General features: G+C 43.0%; 1 protein-coding gene across 2 annotated transcripts; it reads right to left on the reverse strand.

Moving 5' to 3' along the window:
- Window positions 1-852: 852 nt before the first annotated feature.
- On the reverse strand, window positions 853-21,457 carry triqk (triple QxxK/R motif containing). 2 transcript variants are annotated; one of them, XM_041955697.1, is made up of 4 exons: window positions 21,304-21,457; window positions 18,439-18,513; window positions 9,388-9,473; window positions 853-2,974 (listed from the first exon to the last, which is right to left on the reverse strand). In XM_041955697.1, exons 2-4 carry the CDS (start codon window positions 18,497-18,499, stop codon window positions 2,867-2,869), a joined length of 255 nt encoding a protein of 84 aa, XP_041811631.1. In that variant the 5' UTR covers window positions 18,500-18,513; window positions 21,304-21,457; the 3' UTR covers window positions 853-2,866. The 2 variants fall into 2 exon arrangements, with proteins under 2 accessions (XP_041811631.1, XP_041811632.1); XM_041955698.1 differs by having other exon boundaries at window positions 21,300-21,457.
- Between the last annotated feature and the right edge of the window lie 208 nt (window positions 21,458-21,665).

The following is a 21,665-nucleotide window of genomic DNA, read 5'->3' on the forward strand; positions in this document are numbered from 1 at the left end:
ATTAATTTCAGGCGTCTAAATCGCGGCACACGGAGATCAATGAAACGGCGTCAATTAGCAGAGACGTGTCACATGTCGCACGCTGACGTCATACTCACACGGCGAGCGTTAGTGCTCAATACAGATTTTTCCTTGTTCAGCTGTTCAATATGTTTTTTTAAACGTGCCCAGTATCAGATCTCAGTATGGCTGATCTCAGACACATACGAGCAAACCAATTTGGGCCACTTGTGCCTGTAATCTCCCCATAGAGTCAATCCTGGCACAGGTATGCTCGGAAAGGCCACGACATGTAGGCTAACAAAGACATTACTGTAGTCAATGCAGTTTAATAACCCATCACTGATAGAGCACTGTTGTTTATTGCCCGGCATTGACGAGATCCGCGAGAAATAACGGTAAGCTTGTACCCCATAAAAGCAAATTGACGCTCGGATTTTTTTATTCATTAACTTTTAAGACTCGACGTAACGACTACACCTGCTTTTAACAGCGAAATATAAACCTGCAGGGATGAAGAAGTATAAAGCGTTACGGGTAGTTAAGATAATGTCAAGGTGTTATTCAAAGTATACGCTGCCTGATCAGCTGCTACTGTTTGACGTGCAGCTCTTTATATTACTTAGCATTTTCCAAGTCCAGTAATAACCGTGCGACATATATGATCTGATACAGCTGGCTGCTGATAACCACGACACCTTCCCCGTCTGCATTACAGTTATTAGCTTAAAGGGAGCCGCTTTAAAAAGTTGAAATCCCAGAAATTTATACAACACGCTGATTTTCTCTAATGTCACGCAGCCAGAAGCTTAACACTTAATATATAATAACATTCACTCAAATAAATGTATCGAAAGGTCCTTTAATCTTCTGTCACATGACGCATTAATTATGTTTCCTTACAAAGTGATACGTGATTTTAAAAGCCATTCAACAAAAATAATGCAGAAAAGTCATTCATAATAGATCACACGGTATCTGATAACAATCATGATGACAAAGCACACTGTAAAATGTTTATATATCATACAAGCCAATTCAATCACAGCACAAACCGTCATACTATTGTGGAAAATAGCTTCCAGCTCATCTTGCCAAACATGGGTCAGAATAAATAGGCCGTGCTGCCGGGTCCGTCTCCATTGTGCTGATGTCAGAGCTCTTGTGGTTGTAATGGTGACCTTTTAGATAGCAGGTGTCATGTATGAAGGTCTTTTAGTTCAGGATATCTATTGTTACACATGTGAGTGACTCACAGCGGTGGAGGAGGGGGTCTGGATGCACCGCGGCCAGATAAAAGCCACTGGGTGAGGCTGAGGGCGCGCGCTTATCATAATGGTTTCTTGGATATGTAGTCTTTTTACGAGAGGTCGGGAGGTCATGGGAGAAAAGATGGGAGGTGGTGGGGGGTGGCAGAAACGGAAACCCTGAAATCTCTCAAAATGCGTCTCACATTTCCAGAATCATGTCAGCCGCTGAAAACGCAGTCAGGGACAAGACACAAGTCTTGTTTTTAAAAGAGTCTCAGAGGGGAAAAACACGTTGGGAATGAAAGACGTCACAAGGTCTCGTGTGTGTTGGGTATTGGCCTTTTATAGCATCGCACTAATATAAAAGAGTCATCTCCAAAACAATGCATCAGTTGCCTTTCAGACAGCAGCGTTGCTGTTGCTTTATTTTCGGCTTGATGTGTGCTGAGAAAAACACGGAATAGAAACTGATAATGTGAAAAAAATGTGCAATTTCAAACATAAAGAAAAAAGCAAATGGGACGAAATAAAAGCCCTGATTTTTCACTCTTTTGCTAACAAAGAATCACTCAAACAGTGGAAGCACTTGGACTGAAATGGTTAATGGAAGGTCAGTCCTTGCACCTAGCAGTGCCAGCGCACAAAGATTTAAGCAGCGGGACAAAGAGGTTTTGACAATCCTTCGTATTCCTTTCTATTGAGACACATCGCAGTGCTGCATGCATCTTACAAGAAGGGAAATTATCAAGGTGTTCCTTATGAGAAAACATACAGGCTCACCTCCATTCAGTCATCATTCGTCTCTGTAATTTCCATTCAAATGAAAGCACAGGATCATATTTGTGATGCTAATGCTGTGGGTGTCTGCCTCCGCGCTGCATGTATGTGCGGCAGGTACAATGTGTCGCTCTGTATTCCGCACACATGTTCAATCAGGACGAGGGCTTTGTGGATTCTAATCTCACACTTTGTGATCTCCAGATATCCGGCAGGAGAGGTTTGTGCACTGGAATGTGAGGCAAGTGTTTGTCTCGATGTGACGAGAGGTTCGGCGGGAGATTTACATTTTTCTATTAGTGGAGCCAGCAGCGGGACGTGACTCTGCAGAATATGATTAACGGGGCTCGGTCTCGATTGTCGTTTGGAAGACTTGTGTAAAAACAGGCTCATTTGCTTTGCTGAATGCAGATTTTTTTTTCTTTTTTTTTTCCCGCAGAATGTTTTACAAGGGGTCGCTGGCTTTTTCCGTGAACAGCAATCAAAGCTACACTCTCAGATCTGGCCTCGGGAAGAAAGAAGGAAGTAACACTGAAGTATAATAAGTGACTGTATAATAATGATTACAATTTCACTGTGTGCTGCCATGCAGAAAATAAAGGGAAAGAGGAATGTCTCAATATAAAACAATGCAAATTTCAAAAAATGGCCTGAAACTTGACATGTTTGATGCATTGTGTCATTTCCCCTGAAGAGGCACTTCACTGTGTCTCCAAAAGTGCAGGCCCAAACTAAATATGGGACTTCTGGGACGCATTCTTTGTCCCCCTCTCGTCCTCGTGCATAATGTGCATGCAGCGTAGAGTCAAGGACGTTGTCAACACGCCACCCTCCTCTTCCTAATCCACGTCCACGTCCAGGTTGATCTCAGTACTCAGGTTGAGGTAGAAGAAGGCGTAAACACAGAGGACAAAGAACAGGATCGCTGCAATAACCAGGAAGGCATCCTGAGAAGGAAAGAGAGAAGGTTTTCAGCAACTGTGTTCTTCTATAAAACTATTCATATATCTGTCTGATCCCTCGTCTGCCTTCACCCACAGGAGCAGCTCCACTGCGCTCTATCAGCGCCGTTATGTCTATATTTGCCAAGTCCCTTTTGTCTTTCTTTTCATCTGAATTCGCCGCGTTCCTAATGGACGTCTCACCAGGCTGACTTGTGTGTGCGAGAACATGTTGTTTATTAGCTTGTTTTGAAAAGTAAAAACTAAATATTAAATATTTAAGCTGTGATTTGTGAGCGTGCTTTTAAAGACAAATGTAATTACAGGGCTGTCAATCATCACGCTTTCATCTCAGCCATTTATGTAAAAATCTGTTTTTATTCAAAGATGTAAACTGTTCAAATAAAATTAAGGCTGCTGCACACTACTGCAGGAGCAGGAAAACACTGTGGTCCATGTTTTTTTTCTTCTGACGCTGCTTGTTCTTTGGACGGTAGATTTTTCTTTTGCTTCTAACTTTATTTACAATCACTTACTTTGCGCCTCATTACAGCTGAACTCGCACTGTAACAAAAACGGACTATTCTGTCATTGTAATTCTTGTATTTCTGCAGTGAGACCTCAATCAATCCTCGATCAAATCCTAATATTATTCTACTTGTGCAGTTATTTTACAGATACATTTGCATATTGTGCATTATACACGAAATAGAACAGACAGCCAAGAAACGCTGCTGTTTTTAAAGCTATCCATACTTCCATACTGATGAGCTTTTTTTTTTTTTTTTTAAAAGCTTTGTTTACAATGTTGAAAAAGCATCAGCCGGGCAGACAAACAGATGTGTTTTCAAATGTACCTGCATTAGTGTGGAAATGGCTTCAGACTCTTTAAAAGTAAACCAGATCCCCCACAGTCGGGGTTCTAGCTGATGGAGCCATTCGCACCTTAATGACAGAAAGACTCACTGTGGGACATCGTTGCCCGATGAGATGAAAGCAGGAGTCAGGTGACACTGACGGTAAATATACGGCAGTGGAGTTACGTGATTTATCATCGGATAAATGTACTGAATTAGGTTTAGCGAGCGCTGGATAGACTGTTTATTGAGGGTTTGTATAGTTTGGAAGTGCGATGGATGTGCATGAAGGCACATAACATCCTTCTGAAGAATGAATCAATAATTTGTTTCAGGTTTGATGCAAAGGGAAGAATTAGAAACACACTGTGGAGTAAAACTGTATCCAAGACAACAACCTTTCAAAATATACACTATCACATTTCACAAAACTGAGCACTGAGTGGCTGCAGCATTACAATCTACTCTGTCTGCACGGTACTGCTGCCGTTTTGACTGAGAAGTTAAACTTTCTTAAAAAAAAAATGGCCTATTTTTTCTTCTTTTTTTTAGATTTTCTATTGGTTAATTGTCAAACAAATTGAGGCTTTCCAGAGGAGTGGCATTCAACTTGAAAATGGGAATTTGGAGCGCTCGTTCATTATGTGGCGCTCACTCGATTACAATCTTCATCAGCTGGAGTTTCATTAGGGCCACTCAGAGTATTGAACAATGCCAGTTATTCTTTATCAAGAGAACTCATTAGCAGCAAACTTTCTAATCAACACTAGAGAGCTTTAAAAGAGAGCTGAGTACAGTCTGATTGGGGGTTATTCAAAAGGAAATATTTGATTTGAACATGGAAATTAGTTTTTACATCCAAACTGGGCCACAACAACAAAGGTGACGTGACAAGTGAATCTGAAACATATGACTGTAGTTCAACAAAGCTCGCTCATAGCACGTGATTCCAGTTTTAGCAGATATCTAAAATCTTATTCTTCTTTGTGGATGCATTAAGACACTTGGTGGAAAAACTATCTGAACCATGTGGAACTAAATCCGCCTGTAATGTCCCATTATGTTGCATATTCATGAGTGACAGGCCGGGGTGATGCAAGGTCACAGGGAGGGAAAATGACAAACAGGAAAGCAGTAAATAAGACAAGAGTACACAGAGAGAACCATGACAGGTATACAAAAACAGACGCAAACAGAAAAATATGAACGGCAATTTGGGAAAACATCAGTTCAGTCATTGCCATACGTAGCACGCACACACAAAGAGGACTGCAAATTCAACCCAGTGGCCAAACTGCAGAGGAAAAAAAGAGAGAAATGAAAAACAAGAGCGAGAACGAGAAAGAAAACAAGTGAGAGATAAGGCTCAGCACAAACGAGGGGTGGCGGCAGGCTAATAATAATTCCTCTCTGACGAGGGGGGGGGGGGGTTGACAATTAAAAGGCGTTACAGCATCCACAGCTATCTGTGTACATGTTGTAGTGCCTAGTCATCAGCGGCATTGGTCTTCATTAGCCTCAGCCCACATTTATCTACATCCCGGCAGCCTGCAAACAGCTTTAAGTCCTTGCTTAATTGGAAAACTTTTAAATTTCATGCACTTTAGTTTCATATATTAACCGCTAGGCTCCCACCGCTTGATTTACTTTCCTATTCTGCCGGTGCCTCTGAGAAAAGAGAACTGTTATCAAATCACAGAGGCTTGATTGTTTTCGGCTTTTTCTTGTGGTCTCTCGCAGCTTTGAAAAACATGACAGGGACGAGTGTTTGTAATTCTGCCGACAACATCGCACAAGAAAAATTTCGTGCTTGTGACGCAGGTAAGCATTTTGTCGAGTCGCCGCTGAAACAAAAGCACCCAATAAATTGCAATCCAGTTCTTTTTTTTTTTTTTTTTTCCCTCTTTCTTCACTTCAGAGAGAAAGAACAGCTGGTTACAGTGACTCGTCTATGAAAACAAGCTGGAGGGGTTTTGGTGAAAACACTTGAGTTGTACGAAGCACCTGCACTTGATTGAGATCATTGTTTTCAAGAAGAGTGGCCCACTGTGTTGACTCTTGCCTTGTCTCACAAACACATTTATGTGCGCCCACACACACACACACACACGCAGCCACTCTGCCCACATTCTGATGGAGACCCCTGGATGGGGCCCAAGCACATCATCATCTTCATCATGTGGCTCTCTCAGTACCGGCGGCAGCTGCAGCACACTCGGCATGCTGGGAGCTGGGTCCCTGTCACCCTGGCGACAAGCCACAGCTCGGCAGACGTACCCTCATCTGGTCCTTTTATTCTCCTCCTGGGGTTGTTTGTGTGTGTGTGTATGTGTGTGTGCATCAATGTATATGTGCCTACGTGCCAAGCGGGAGAGATGCAGTGTGTTTGTGGCTGCATGTGGGTGGCAGTTAGACACCAGCTACAAACAACTGTTGGTGCATTTTGGGCTGCGGTTGGTAAGCCTGTCTCATCTGTGCAAGTCACAGTGACAAATAACCAGCCGTTCGGTTGTATTTCACGACTTGTTAAATAAAGTTACTGATGATTTTTTTTTTTTTTATTTGCTTGGTGATGACACCATACTTCTTCCTTGTCCAGGACTCAGCAAACACACCCAGCGCTGCAACCAGCAGTCATTAATTCTTAATCATTTTCGATAGAGGTTCGTTCATTTTTTTTTCTGTTTTCCGTCTATTTTTTATATCTGTGTCAGAAAACAGTGAATTCTCACACAGCCAAAGGTTAAAATTGCTTGTTCTGTCTGACCTAGGGTTGCAAAAAATTCCAGGAATATTCAAGGTGGAAACCTTCAATGGGAATTTAGGGGAATTAACAGGAATTAACAGGAAATAAAATGGAAATGCAGGGGTTATTTGCCGAGGTTGTATTTAGCATGTCATGTGCAAAACAAACTTTTACCACATCGTAAGCGGACATAACTGCGATCCAAATTCACCTACATACTGATTATCTTAAGTGAAACAAGGAGCTCAAACTCTTTTCAGACACAGTGCGAACCCTTTCTGCCAACGCTGCTAACCAGCTCCAAAGCCTGAGTGAGCCTCGTCGACAGCCAGCGCACACAACACATCCAGAAGTCTGCTGCAGTTTGGGATCAGGTTTTAAAACTCTTCACGGTTTCACTCAACAGTTTATTAGCAGCGACTCTGGACGGTGCTTGATAATTACTGTGCTTGTTCATCAGAACTGCTCCTTCAAGACAAAATCAGCAGCTTCATGACTCCAGTTACATTTGTATGAACATACGTGTGTTTCTACAAAAAGAACCTTTTTTTTTTATGTGAAGCACTTTGAGCTGCAATTCTTGTATGAAAGGTGCTATTCTAATAAAGTTTATTATTAATATATAGAAAAAAAACATGCACACAACATACATTCACAAATGACAGCTGGAAGATACCCAGAGTCATTATCTGTAGCCTTCATCCTCCGCCAATTCCATAAGCAATTTTTTCCTAACTTTCTAGGCTCAGCGGCTAAATAAGACCGAGGGAAAACAGTGCAGAACTGAACAGAAGGCTAGTGTGCCAATTAGACAAGGCAGCAGGTTTATTTTCTGTGCCGCAAGCTAGTATGCTGGAGCTGCTTCGAAGGCGCCTCTTCTTCTTCTTCTTCTCTGGGCAAACTGAGGAGAGGCCGCGGCTGACTTCCTGCCAGTCTCTTCATTTCTGCTGTCTTGACCCCGTGCCACCCAGAGTTTGAAGCATCTGGACAGGAAATATGTCCGCACGTGTATCCAGGCAGCAACAAGCTACTTCTGTAAACACACCGTGACTCAATGCGTGTATGAGACCACGCACGGATACAACAAGTGGCTGGTTTCCGCCACTTCTGAGGTCAACGCTTTGTGCAGACAACTGATCGCTGCTGTGGGAACAGAAGCTCTCCCTCTCTCGCATTCTCTATCTGAGCCTCTCCATCCTTTCCTCTGCCAACTTACCCAGACTGCCCTGCTACTAGGACAGCCCCAAGACAGGCTGCCCTGGCAGCTGCCAGATTCTCTGTGCCCGCATGTCTGCTGGCCCTTCTGAGCAGCCAGCTGCATCTGAGACCAGCATCTCAACCAGGGACAGAGAACAAGCAGGAGGAGGAAGAAAGGAGGGAGAGGAGAGATACCTCACAAAGCAGCATTCCTACAAAAACTGCAGCCAGATCATTGCTGTAAACCACAGGTTCAGAGACAGATAGGGGGGCTTCCTGCTGTCATCACAGAGCCGCGTAAAAATCACAACTTTATGTAACACTAAAAGGACTCGATGGGAAAGGAAGCGTGACCAAATATCCATTACATTTAGGCTGAATTTCAATCGAACTCGGGGGCCAAAGGGTCTAAGTCAGTTTAATATGCTCGTCCCAGAGGTATTTTTAATCCGACCTCTGAAAATTCCCCTCGTCTTGGGCGTGAAAAACCTGAATTATTCATAAGCAATATCAATATTTCAAGATATGGACTAATCTAATTGGATTAAAGACGTGCTTAATGAGGCCTTGCGTGTCTAAGAGATGCATATTTTAAAACCTGACCATTTCACCCAGTGTTTAATCCTCGCTATGATTTGTTCATCTCTGTGTACTACGTGCCAGCTGAAGCTTAATGAGGAAGTGAATCCTTTTGGCTTTTGGTGTCGTGTAAACAGAACCAATTTTCAATGCAACGGAGGAAAATAAACATGCAAAAAAAAATATATGAAAACATTAAACGTTTTCTTACAACCAATTTACATTTTTAACAGCTATAAAAATCACTGAGGACCTGATTTCATCTGATGGTATTTCAAATTTCAAAGAGGATTTAAAAACCTATGACGACAGTAATCACAAGCTATTTTACTGGCGAGGTTTTAGTCTATATGGAGAAACCCTGAAATAGTGAAACTGTTTATTGGTGAGCCAGCTGATCGGGGAAAAGCATAAACAGTGTTGCCACGTTTGCCAGAGTGATAAACGTGGAGTCATCCATCTTTGCCAGCACAACAGCACCTAATCGCTGCAGTGTGACAAAGCAACGGAGAAAGATGCAGTTTTCCATCCTCGCAACACTCTCACCTCTCTTTACTTTCTCTCTCACTTTTGTCCCTTTCCATTGCTCCTTCACCATTAAAATCCTTGAGTTTCAACTCTTGCAGGAATTCATTATGTGTTAAAAACTGTTTTGCCTCATTTTTTCTATGCATGGTAGAGTATTGTAAACTTTGTTCCACAGACTCTCCTGTTCTTTCCTTTTGCTAACGATGGCTTTCAACACGTCATTTCAGGTCGATGCATATTATTGCATTTCCCAGAAGACCAACAGTAAGTTGTACGAGAGCTGAGAGTCTGGGATGTGAAAAGTGATCTAGTGAGACACGCTCTCGAATAGGCAGGCAGACAGACGGACAAATGGAAAGAAGATGGTTGGCAGGCAGACAGACGGACAAATGGAAAGAAGATGGTTGGAAGGCAGACAGACAAGCAGAATCACAGATGGGCCAAGACAGGCAAGTGGAAATAGTGGAAGACATGTAGATATGGAAGAGAAAGGAGGCCCAGGCCAGTCTCACCCTGAATCCAGAGGAATTCTTCTTTGCTTCAGCTTTCAGCCGCGTGGCCTTTAGGACTGACTTTGTCTTTTTGTAGTCCTGCTTGCCTGAAAGAAAGAAAACAAGTTGGGCAAGCCAATCAAACGACTGGAGTGTCATTTTGAGCAACAGGTTTCATTCATTGTTTCCAGGCACGCAGAGACTCCATTAAGGTATCCCCCTGGAAACCACGACATTTTGATTTTCCACAGTTTTTGTAAAGATTAAACAAACAACACATGAAATGTTCTTTGTGTGTGTTTTATTGGTGCAGGTAAGCAGATCTGTTATCTTTAGACAGATCCACGCTAGCTGTTTCCCTCTGGTTACAGTCTTTATGCTACGATAAGCTGGCCATCTCCTGGCTGTAGCTTAATATCTAACACATATGAGAGTTACTGATCACCTTATCTACGTCTCTGCAAGACAGCGAACAAACGTTTGTCCCAAAATGTCAAACTATTCCTGCAGTTCTGCGGCAGCTCCAAAGTCCATAACAATGGTAACCAAATAACAGACAAATGCAACTCATGGAACTACTGACCTTTGCTGTAAAATGTAACGTCACATTGGTCACTTGGTTAAAATGAGGCATGTGAGAAAAAAGGCGAAATGTATCACTGAAATTTCAACAATTGCATTTACCCACGATGCACGCATACAAAATACAAAGAATCCTTTCTGGCCTGAGCTGCACACAGCTCACCTGTGCTTGTTTGACGTCCCCTGGGTTCAACTCTCACGGGTGAGTCTTGTGGGCAAACCGGCCACCTGGCAAAGCATGTGTGTTTATGTGCATGTGTGTGTGTCCGTGTGTGTGCGTGCGTGTGTGTGTGTGTGTGTTGTTGTGAGTGAGTGTGCTTCACATGAGGCAGAGCCGGCTGTTTTGGTCTAATTAGAAACAACACACTGCAGGAAAAAGAACTTTGCTAACAATAGGGTGGAAAGGCAACAGCTTGCTGAACAGTGTGTGTGTGTGTGTGTGTGTGTGTGTGTGTGTGTGTGTGTGTGTGTGAGAGAGAGAGAGAGAGAGTGAGAGAGAGCGAGGTCTAGTACTTCTATCACTGTGAGAACCAGTTTGGATTGCAGACATGTTAATGAGTCCTTAAAGACGCTGTTTTAGAAATGTAGTTCATGGTTAAATTTAAGATTAGGACTAAGTTTAAATTGAGAGTTGAGGTTAAACATGAAGGTCAGATAGTTAGCATTTATGTTATTGGCTGGGGAATAAATGGACAGTCCTCATAAGGACAGAGGGACAATAGAGGAATATTTGTGTGTGTGTGTGAGTGTGTGTGTGTGTGTGTGTGTGTGTGTGTGTGTGTGTGTGTGTGTGTGTGTGTGTGTGTGTGTGTGTGTGTGTGTGTGAGTCCCCGGGTCAGCCTCAAGGTTTGCTCCACTGGTGATGTGACATGCAGAGGCCGCTTGGAGTTTTTACTCCCAGCCAATTAAGCCTCATTTACATTGAAAGAGGGAACAAGAGAAGCGGGAAGGAGAGGACAAAAAACATCAACATCCATCTGGAGAGGTTGTGGGAGAGAAAAGAGTGAAAATGAGCCCGTGAGAACGGAGGGGAAAGGAGGCGTGTGTGCATGGTGTGATCCTGAAAACAAACAGAGCTGTGTCGTGTCTCTTAAGAAGCAGAGGTTCTGTTCTTCTGGGGACAGCCATGAAGGACAGAGGAAGCGATCATTAGCATGGCTTTCACTTATTCAACCCGTTTCCTCTCTCTACTTCTTTTTCACTCAGCTCTCTTCCTCCATCCCTCCCAGCCTCATACTCCTCCTCCACCTCCCTCTGACTCAGTGGAGGGCTAATAGAAATGGGGAGCATGTTGCCAGCAGCAGACAGTGAGCTAGTGGGAATTCATTAAGAGGGCCACTGGATGTCTCCTCCACTTGTCAGAAAGTGGAGAGGGGGAAATTTGACTGGAGGGCACCTCAGGTTGCTCACCATTCACAGAAAAAGTGTGCGGGAGAGTGCAAATGGCTGGTTGTGATCATGCAACACTGCAGAAAGTTACATCACATGCTACCAATCCAATATCAAGGGGGGGGGGATTACAGAAGGCCAAATAGACTGTGAAATGTGCAAAAATGTAATATTCATATGGTAATTATCTTATCTTGCACGTAACAGCAGGGCTAGTTAGTAAACTACAGCAGCTGGCGAGCTAACCACAGACACACCAGCCTTACGGAAACATGCCAGTGCGAGTAAGTCACAATCATCTATTTCCTCTGTTTACGCCCATTCTGCACTCAGGATTGTACATGATGTCATTCAAAAAAGAGTTACTGAGAGGGGTGAAAAAACACTCCAAACTAATGAGCTTGCTGACTGACAGTTAACTGGCTATTGATCAATGGCGAACATCCGCTAATTTAAACCTGACAAGAAAAAAATTGCATGGATTTGCTTCACCCCTGTGAGATAATCACACACTGAAACTAACTGATTTCACTGTTTTATATGCCTGTGTGACTGGGCTCTTATGCTTTTAAATGTCACTATGATTTACTTCGAATACACTATTACACTTTCTCTTATCCTGGATATCTGGGAAATGCATTCCTCATATACAGCAACAACAACCAAATGTCCAAACCCATGTCCTGTCCCTGTCCTGTACCCAGTTATGAAAAAGGTCTTACACTTATATTTAAAACTGAAGCCCACAGCTGAACAAGCTGTACTTCCTGTTTTGATACTAGTTCGCTTTGCCTGGCTATCTGCGTCCTCAAGGCAGCTTTTCTGCAGCACAGTGCCCACAGATACTCAAAGACGGAACAGTATCACAACTCGAGCAAGCCGGGGTTTAAATTTCAAAGGCAGAGCTTTTTTTTTCAGCATTTACAACATTTCCACAAACTGCTTCCAAAACCCGCACCTGTGCGTTTTTTTTTTCCTCGTCTCTCATTCGCGGTGCCAAACTTGTTCCAAGTCCGCATGGAGAAATTACATGTCTATGCAAAAATTCATCACAACCCAATACACCCATAACCATCTGGTAAAAATCAATACTTAAACTGGAGTAAAATCTGAATAATTACACCAAGTAGGAGAAATGCCAGAGAACTCCATCAGGCTGGGCAGGGTATTGTAATGTTGTATTACAGTGGTGTTCTTCTTAAAGTCTCATGCTGCATTTCTCCTGTGATTTGTCTGCATGGGTCTGGAGCGTGCACACACACACATGCGCGCACACACACAATCTCACGATATTGCGTTGGGCTTGTGAGCACTCCTATTTGTCATTGCTGTTCCCCTTGCTGCACCGGCACTGTAGACACTTTCTGTCACCAATTATCTACCTGCGCTGAGCTGCACGCCGTCCTCCCATCACTCCCTGCTTCTGCCTGCCACAGTGAAAGGGCTTCACTGTCCTCCTGTACAGCGACGACAATGCCGAGTCTCAGAGGAACATTAGCCCTTATAAGACGGCCTAGAGTGCCTGCTGAGAGGCTTCCCTGAGTGCGCCTTTCATTGAAGTCATCACTGATTTCATGTCAAGAGGACAAGAGAAAGTAAAAGTGGTCCTCTCTCCCCTCCACCCCGCTTACGGTACATTCCCTCAGATGTGCAATTCCTGCTTTCCCCTTGCACATATGCTGTTGCACTAACCTGCAAATGGTGTCTGATTAAGACTTGGGAGAAATTAGTTTTTATCTTGAGCTATTGTTCTGCTTAGCATAACGAGACAGGTAGGGGGTATTAGCTAAAATTAGCCGCATGTGACTGAGTGCTCAATCACAGGTGGAGGAGGGGGTGAAAGGTATGTGATTTGTGTGTCACGCAAATTGTCCATTAAAGTGAAGCTTGAAGAGAGGCAGACATCTAAGAGTATCACAGTTTGTCTGAATGAAAAGAAACATCAGAAGGTAAAAGGAAAACAAAAAGCCTTGTTTATTCCTGTCGTACATACACCCTGATTCTGTGCCACCTTTACCAAAACCTGACAACATCAGTAATAATAAAAACTCTGTCAAGAGGTTGCATTGAATGCCTTCCTGCTGACTGTAGCTGCAGCAGTGAATGCTCCAAAGGGTGCAAAGTGAGGAGACAACATGGATGATAGCTTAAAAGCAGAATTCACATTACAGTGCTAACAAGAAGCAGCAACGAGACAAAACACGGTGCAGGACAACTGCTTCAGGCAGAGGAGACAGATGATGGAGTCAAAAGTAGCACTGTTACAGATCAACTAGTTTCCCTGTTAACTACTGACTTTTGCCTGAATGCTTTAGTGGTTTCTCTCAGTACGAGTGGAGCAGATGTTGGAAGCAGGAAGATAACAATTAATGGCCCTTATGAATTACTTATCATTGTCACATCCATCTGATTCTGCTTTGGAGCATTGGTCGTATAAAATAAATATATATATAAAAAAAACTGTGCATACAATTTTAAATTTGAGACTGTGCTGTTGTTAAAATTAAAAAGGTTAACACTTCATAATACAGCACACAAAAGGAAGTGTGGTAAAAGCAGCCTACCCTGATAATTAATGACTTGGTAATGAGCAGTTCCTGAATAACTCTGACCCCAGACAAAGATAATAATGAGTTATTACAGTCTGTTCTTCAACTTATCCATTTCGCAATCAAATCACTTGAAATTACTGTTGTGCGCACATAAATCATATACATTGTCTCTGTGAAACTGATAAATTAAAAAAAAAATTGTATATAGGTTCATTAAGTCACAGCTGAGGTTCTGTACCTTTGCCTCGTTTTGTGCCAGAAAAGTCCTGCATGAAGGGGTTACACTGTACCGAGACTCAAGTATCCCTTTACGCAACGTTGATATTCTGATGGGATCGACAGGCATGACAGTGTCATGCTGCAACCGCCACTCGCTTCGTGCCATGTCATGATTCTTGTACAGAAAAATGCATTCATTTGTGGTTAAAAAAATAAAACTTCATCCAGCTGTTTAGCACATTTAAATATCAGTCGCACAACTTTTAGTAAAAAACTGCCGCTTCATCATTTGAGATGAAAATATTTGTCACTTTTAGCAGCTGACCCACCAGAATCCCATCTCTGAGACGCCCACTGTGCTATTAGCTGTTCTCCAAGTTGTTGTGTTTTTATCTCTGTCGATGTTTCCACGTGTCAATCAACTCTGCAAAGCTGAAACCAGCCCAAAAATAAGTTGCTCCTCAAAGCTGCATCACCGACCCAGTACGCCACGTACTGCAAAAGCACCTCGAGCTGCGTTGGTCCAACACGTGCAGCAAATTAAATGCAGCTGAAAATCTGCAACTCAGCAGGTTTGAATGAAATAGCTACAGGTTTTCATAGGAGCAAACAATGTGGTTAGTAACTCTAATGCCACGTGTACTTTCATTAGCTTCTAATTATATTGTGCCATGTTTCAAACATGGCAAAAGACTGTTGCTCCCCATTTAGATGCAGACATGCGGCTTAAGGCTGGCACATAAGCATGCCATTTATTGTGCAAAGTGTCACATGCTTGAATTACTGTATTAACAGTACAGATGTGAGCAATAAGGCTTTCGTCCCCATAAAATCCAGCTTGAACTATAATGTTTAAACAGCTACAACATGAAGAAAAAATGACAACAAACGAGCGCATCAAGAGAGACACAAACACACCTGAGAAATCTAGTGTGTGTGTGTATGTTTGCGTCTGTGGCGTCCTGCATATGCACCGCATGCGGAGCGATCTGGACAGACAGAGCGCGGTCCAGAACTCTCTGAGAGCCCTGGGACAACTCGGGCAACAGACTGACAGCGTGTCTGACAGTTCCTCGTAGTTTGCTTTGCTTCTGTGTGTCTACGTGGCACGCCGGCCAAATAGTCAGTGACCACATGGTGCGGATCGCTGGCGTCTGCCAGGGTGCATGGCAGTGGAACTGGAGGGCTGAAGCCAGACACATGGGAGATATTCAAGCCTTGTCCTTTGCATCATGTGTGGCGAGGAGAGGGGAGGCAAAATGTAGCACTCCATCTAAGATGTGCAGCAAAAGCACACAAGACAATAAGATATTTTGCCTACATATCAATTTCTCACATGTTATTGCAAGAAGTATAATTTCGTAGGTTTAATCTACTTGAAATGAGGCCCTCTAAAGTTAATCATTTACAATTTCCCTTTCCGCACTTGAAATTTTGGGTTTCTTTATACAAGGAGACAACTGCAGCAGCAATCATTGCTTGACCACTTGCACATCCATGTCAGAACACTATAGCTTCACCTCTCCTGAGGGCAGTTTTGCACAGTCAATTATAACAGGCTTAATAATGGTATTTAAAAAGAGAGTGTCAACAGAGGCCCTTTGATGGCCGTCTGACATGACAAAAGCACTCCAGCAGAGATGATGGTACGGCTCAACAACCAGCCCGGACTACTGCTGATGTTCCATGAATAAGCCACCCTATTACGAATTCAAATTACCATGTGTGGCCCGCTCCGGCTCTCAAAAGACCCAGCCCCATGCTATCTTCGAAGATTTCATTTTCCTCTCCCATGTCTTTTTTCCCCCCTCTCTGTTTTCCACCTTTTCTGTTTAACAGTGGTTTACGGAAATTGCCTGATGGCTATTCTTGAACTGAAGGAAAAAACGGTAGAAATTGAGGGGCTGGAAGGAGGCAGAGAGAGGACCAGAGTGTCCCCAACACCTGTGCTACATATTTCCGAATTGATGAGATGTGCTGAGAAACAAAACATTAAATGGGGAGGAAAAAAACAAGACTTGGTTAGGGATGTGACAGTGGGAGATGAGCTTGTTATGTTATGTCTGTCTCTGATTTGTTGAACCTGCCGGGTTTTCTGCAATAGCAGATGGTTAAAGGATACCTGTGGGCTAAATAATCCTATCCTTCTGTCCCACTATGAAAATATATACCACTGTCATGCTGCATTATGAAACCCCAGCCCTTATAGCAATGTGGAGTAAACAAGACAGAGACATTTCTCAGCAGGCTATGATGTGCCTGAAAAAGACAAGGATTGCTACTGCCGTCAGAGTCGCATTTTCATCGTAGAGAATTAGGATTTAGCTTGAGAGAGCATGTTGTGAGTCCTGTTAACACAAGTCAAAAAAGACTAGAAACGGGGTGAACGGGAATCATCGTAATCCAAGGCGTTTTAGTAGTTTTATAACTTCACTCTCCATGTTCTGATGGGATTCATTTCTCTTGTTCTCCTGACATAACAAATCTTGGTGGTCTAAGCCAAAGCGTGAATTTTAACAGCCTGATTCTAACAAGGCGCGGCTAAATTCAATGCATTCCTGGAAACTGTTAACTGCAATGCAGCCGCTGGAGCAAGCTCGGCCATTCTAGACGACGCTTGCGATTCCGCCTGAGGCCCTGCAGCGAGTGTCAGAAGAGTCCCAGTAGAGGCTCTCTGCTCTGGACTGCTGTAAATATGCACCTAGTCTATTTTCGACGTAATCCGCGTCAAGGTGCGCAGGGCACATCGAGCCAGGCAGGAAGTCAGACACAGGAACGGCGTCAAGAATCTGGTCAGTTTTCAAAATAAAACACCCAGTAAACTGCTCTTCTGAAATCCTGAACGTGACTGAGCGGTGCACGGTGGAATCAAGACACAAGAGAGAAGCACTACTGCAAAGAACCCAGTCCTTAAACCCCCAGCCAGAGGTCTCCAGTGTGGAGACACCATGGATATACCTGGTAATCCAAGGTGCCCTGCTAGTTTTATAACTTTGATTTTCTGGATTGTGTTCTCTCTTCAGCTCATCCTCGGCAGCTGCGATTGTTGCCATGTCTACTCAGGAACTCATTTGTCTCACTTTTTCAGCCCTTATATACGTTCCTAAATGCCCAAAGATCAAGACCAAGACCAGGTCTTTAGTAAGAGCCTCACACATTTTGGTGCAAAACCCTCTTTCTTGGATCCGAGATTGGCCGTCTTTTTGCGTCTAAGAAGACTTCTCAGTCACATTTCATGTGCACAATGTGCCCTGGATCTGAAATAAAATCTTTAAGCCTATGAGGAGAACAGAGCTTTCCTTTGTGTTTCCATCTCTCATGGCTGCTCACAATTATTCAGCTTTGCCATTGGCAACCTTTTGGTTTTGCTCCACAAGAGGAAAACAAAAACAAAAAGACATGATATGAGCTGTGATCTTCAAGCAACCACAGCTGACATGCTGAAGGGGACCAAACTTTTGATTGATACCGACCATATTGCCTTAGTTAGGCCTTTGTGATGTAAGGGGAAAGATGGGGAAACAAAATACCGCAGGATTAGAGCGGCATTCAACTTTGACAGAACAGCTTCTGACATGAAGAGTGGAATTCACTGTCCATCAGTAATGTGACCTTAGACGCTGCTTGTTCGTCTCTAAGTGTAATTGCTTCCACAGCTCGTACGCTGGTTCTAATCCAGTGAGTCTGGTTACTTTTCAATCCAGGACAAACTGGAAAGGTTTCCAGGACTGTGCAAAGAGATGATGCTGGCTTTGGCACGGCCGAGAAAAGTCTCCCGCAGAGTTGGGCTGGCAGGAAGTTTGGGATGTATGTGAATCACAGAACTGCTCACTGCTACACAAGTGTCATGTGCGATTTACTGGGTGTGACATTAGCTTGTTTATGTGAAAGAACACGCAGCTGATTACTGTGTTGTGGTACAACTGCCCCCATCGAGCAATGAGTTATGACTTTTGTTGAAAAGGAGTTGCACAACAAGCCAAAGACCAATCTTAACTGTCAAAAAGCATCATGAACCAATTTACTGAACTTATTCTTTTAATTGCCAGTTAATGTATTGATTATGTTTTTGATTAGGCTGTCAATCATTTAGCATACAAATCAAAGTTTATTAAAAGAGCCCCAAGAGTCAAGTAAATGCATTTTATGAAATTTTGTTATGAAACAAAGAAAAGCAATCTGAGCATTTCATTTGCTCAGTTTCTAACCAACGTCAGAATATCAAATTAACTGACAATACTAGATATTGTTACTTCGTTTGATTACAGCCGACTGATTTACTGGTGATCAACAAATTAATTAAGCAGCGCTTGAATGAACGATGACTCACCAATCTGTTTTCTGTACTGATCCACTGGAAATCCAGTCGCACTGGCATCCTTCCTCCCCATTCTCCTCCCTCTGCCTGAGGAGAAACGAGAACAAAAACAGGCTTCTGAGGGAGAGAATTTTACAGCTGCGCCTCGATGTTACACCTGATCATTTAGTTTAATCAAATACAGATATAGCTCCATTCCATTCCTGTTACTGTAGCATAGGATAACGTGTGAAATCTGCAGGAAGGATTTAAGTTAATACACAATCATATATGGCGGAGAGCAGTCAGTTTTGATCAGGCAGATGGTTTATCTTTCACATACATCTGCTAGACATAATTAAATTAATTTTCACCACCTTCCATGTGTGTTACATTCACAGTATGTGCACTTCCTATCCATCTCATTTAGTCGAACTCCATTTCCATTCACACCATGAGCTCTCTTTGATTACCCTGACAGCTCGCATAGAAGATATAAAGAGAAAGAGCTCGGAATTACACAGATTGTTTCCTCAGGCTCAACTTGTAGCTATCGAAGTGTGTGACTGTGCTCGTGTAACAGACTAAATGCCAGTCTGCAGGGCACGTACAGCCACCTGTATCACACCACTCTTGACAAAGTGCTAAAACTCAGTGTGTTTCTTGCATCCATTCACGATACTTGTTCCTCAGCGAGCTCTCTGCTCTAAATTCCAGACAGGCTCCCTAACAACACACAGCATCAATCAATATTGTAGCCTTCTGTTTAAAATAGTGCAAAAAGCAAGTATGAGTGGAGGGGCAGGCCTGTGCTCTCTGATGATGCCGAAGAGGCCTGTTCTCAGCCTGAGGGATTTAAAAAAAAAAAAAAAAAAAAAAGGTTGCACGATGCTGGCCTAATGATAAAAAGTTTTTTTTTTTTTTTAAAGCACTTTTTAGTGTGACAAGGAAAGAAATGTGTAAGCAGGTGTGCACAGGGGAGAACAGAGAGGGGAAAAAAGTGTCTACGTGCATCCTAGAAGAACAGGAGTGGTGAAGAGTCTAGCGGTGCAGCCGGGGAATAGAGGAAAGAGACTGAATTAGCATGTTCAAGGAGCGTGGCTGGCTGCTTGTGCTGACTGATACCTTCTCGTGGGAGGCTGCTGCCTTGGGAGACCCGAGTTTTACCTTACACTCAAAACACTGTTTTCAGCTCTGTACATTTCAAACACCGCTGGTGCCAGCACGGGAGGAGGATGTATGCGCAGCTATTGTTCCCCAGCAGTTGGAGACCAGAGTCAGCAAATTAAAGGAAGTGAGAGGAGGACAAGGGGAAGGGAGGAAATTGTCCAAATGTAATGTTTACAGTCGGACACAGTAGGCTCTCAGATTTTCTTGCTGTGTTGTTCTGTGCAGCAACATCACAATATTATATATATCTAAATAGCCAAAAGCAACACATTTGAGGCCTCTGTCGTCACCTGTGGTCACTCCACTCTGAAAACAGATGTGTTACAGTATATTTTACATTTGCAGTGGGGTATAAAGACAAAGCAAGGAAGCCAGCTGACTACTGGAAAAAATATCTAAGCATAGTGACTGGAGCACTGTTGGCTCTTATAAAATCATTTTAGTGCCCACTGGCTGCTATCACATTCCAGTCACTAACAGTGTTTATCATTACCCCAATTTACTGGAGATCTAAACTAGGCCTAGCAAGTTATTGTTTTAATAATGTCTAGTGGTGATAGGTTTCATCCCTGCTGCAGTAAAACTTGCCATAGTATCCTTGAACAAGGTGCACTGTGCCATGCCAGAAAGGTGAGGAAAGTAAGTGACAAAAACATTCACAGAATATAAATGAAGGCCGTAGCCATGGAGTAACAGTGGGTGAAAACAGGCTCAGTTGCCAGTTTGTTAGGTACACTTCACTCTCAGGAATGCTGTCTGATCCAACAGTCCTGTAATAAAACACGCCGTCATGACGCTTTGAATGTTGATGTATTAGCTCGCATTAGCTAGGTGGACCTCATAAAATCAAACATACTTTACTTGCGTCTTTTTCTTTTTCATCATACTTCTGCTCCACTGCGAGCATACTTCACTATAATTATTTGGCTGCTTTAATTATTAGTTACATCACAAATTAAGATTCCTGCACAAAACACACATGGAGCTTATAAAATATGATAATTGTTGTAAATTAAAGTACCCAACAATATATGCAGGTACAACTGAAATGATTCGTCAATTACCAGATTTACAGAAATTTAATTCACAAATATTTTGCTCATTGAAGTAACTTTTTCATGCAAAAACATTTCACATGGGTTTTCCTTTTAATGTTTTTTTTTTTCATGTAATTTTGTATTTTGTACTATTGGTTGGACAGAAGCAGTGTGACGGTGTCACTATGGGCTCTGAGTAAGTGTGATGACAGCTGTCACTCTTTCTATTTTTGTGCACTGAGTTGGCTTACTTTTTAAAGTATTTTTACAGTGTGGTATTGATACTTTAACTTACCCAAAGGATAAAGGATCTGAATACTTCCTCAACTACTGGAAGTGACTGGCACATGCAACTTTTATAACACGGCGTGGTGCTTTGTTTTCTGTGGTCTGTGGAATTTAGCAGTATAGCTTTCAGCCTGTCAGCATCGTGGAAATTCACCACAACCCTCCACTGTTAGCAGACTACATGCATGCATTTGCACTGTATTTCTCTTTGCACCTCCGAACATGAAGAGGGCAGATTTGGCGCTTGCAGGACTCACATTTAAGTCGCAGCGCTCCCATGTTAGCTTTTGAGCAAGGGATATGTGACTCAGCTACATCATTCGATGGATGTAAACACTCCAGTGGAGGTGCAATGGACTACAGGCAGCCTTCATTGATCGCATTCACAAAGACACTTACTTACTGTTCTTGTCTATCGGGAGAATATGTCGCTTAGTAGAGGTGTTTCTGCATTACCAAACGCCTGGCTGCTGCATGTGGACACGCGGGACGACAGAACTCACTATTTTATTGCACTTTGATCCAAATCTGTCCAGAATGCCAACACACCACTTCTCCCATTCAGAGTTCCTGGTTTACGCGTCAACACTGATGATAGACGGCCTCATTCTCCAATCAGACGCGAGTATTCGTCCAGCTGCACAATAGCGCGAGCGTGGGGCGGGACGTCGAGACAAAAACACCGGAGGAGCACGTGACGAGTTGGTGAGCGGGACACTCCCATTCATTTCACACAAGCCCGCCTGTATCCCAAAGCTGTAGATG

The sequence above is a fragment of the Chelmon rostratus genome, chromosome 16, assembly GCF_017976325.1.
Source record: "Chelmon rostratus isolate fCheRos1 chromosome 16, fCheRos1.pri, whole genome shotgun sequence".
In the NCBI taxonomy this organism is placed as follows: domain Eukaryota; kingdom Metazoa; phylum Chordata; class Actinopteri; order Chaetodontiformes; family Chaetodontidae; genus Chelmon; species Chelmon rostratus.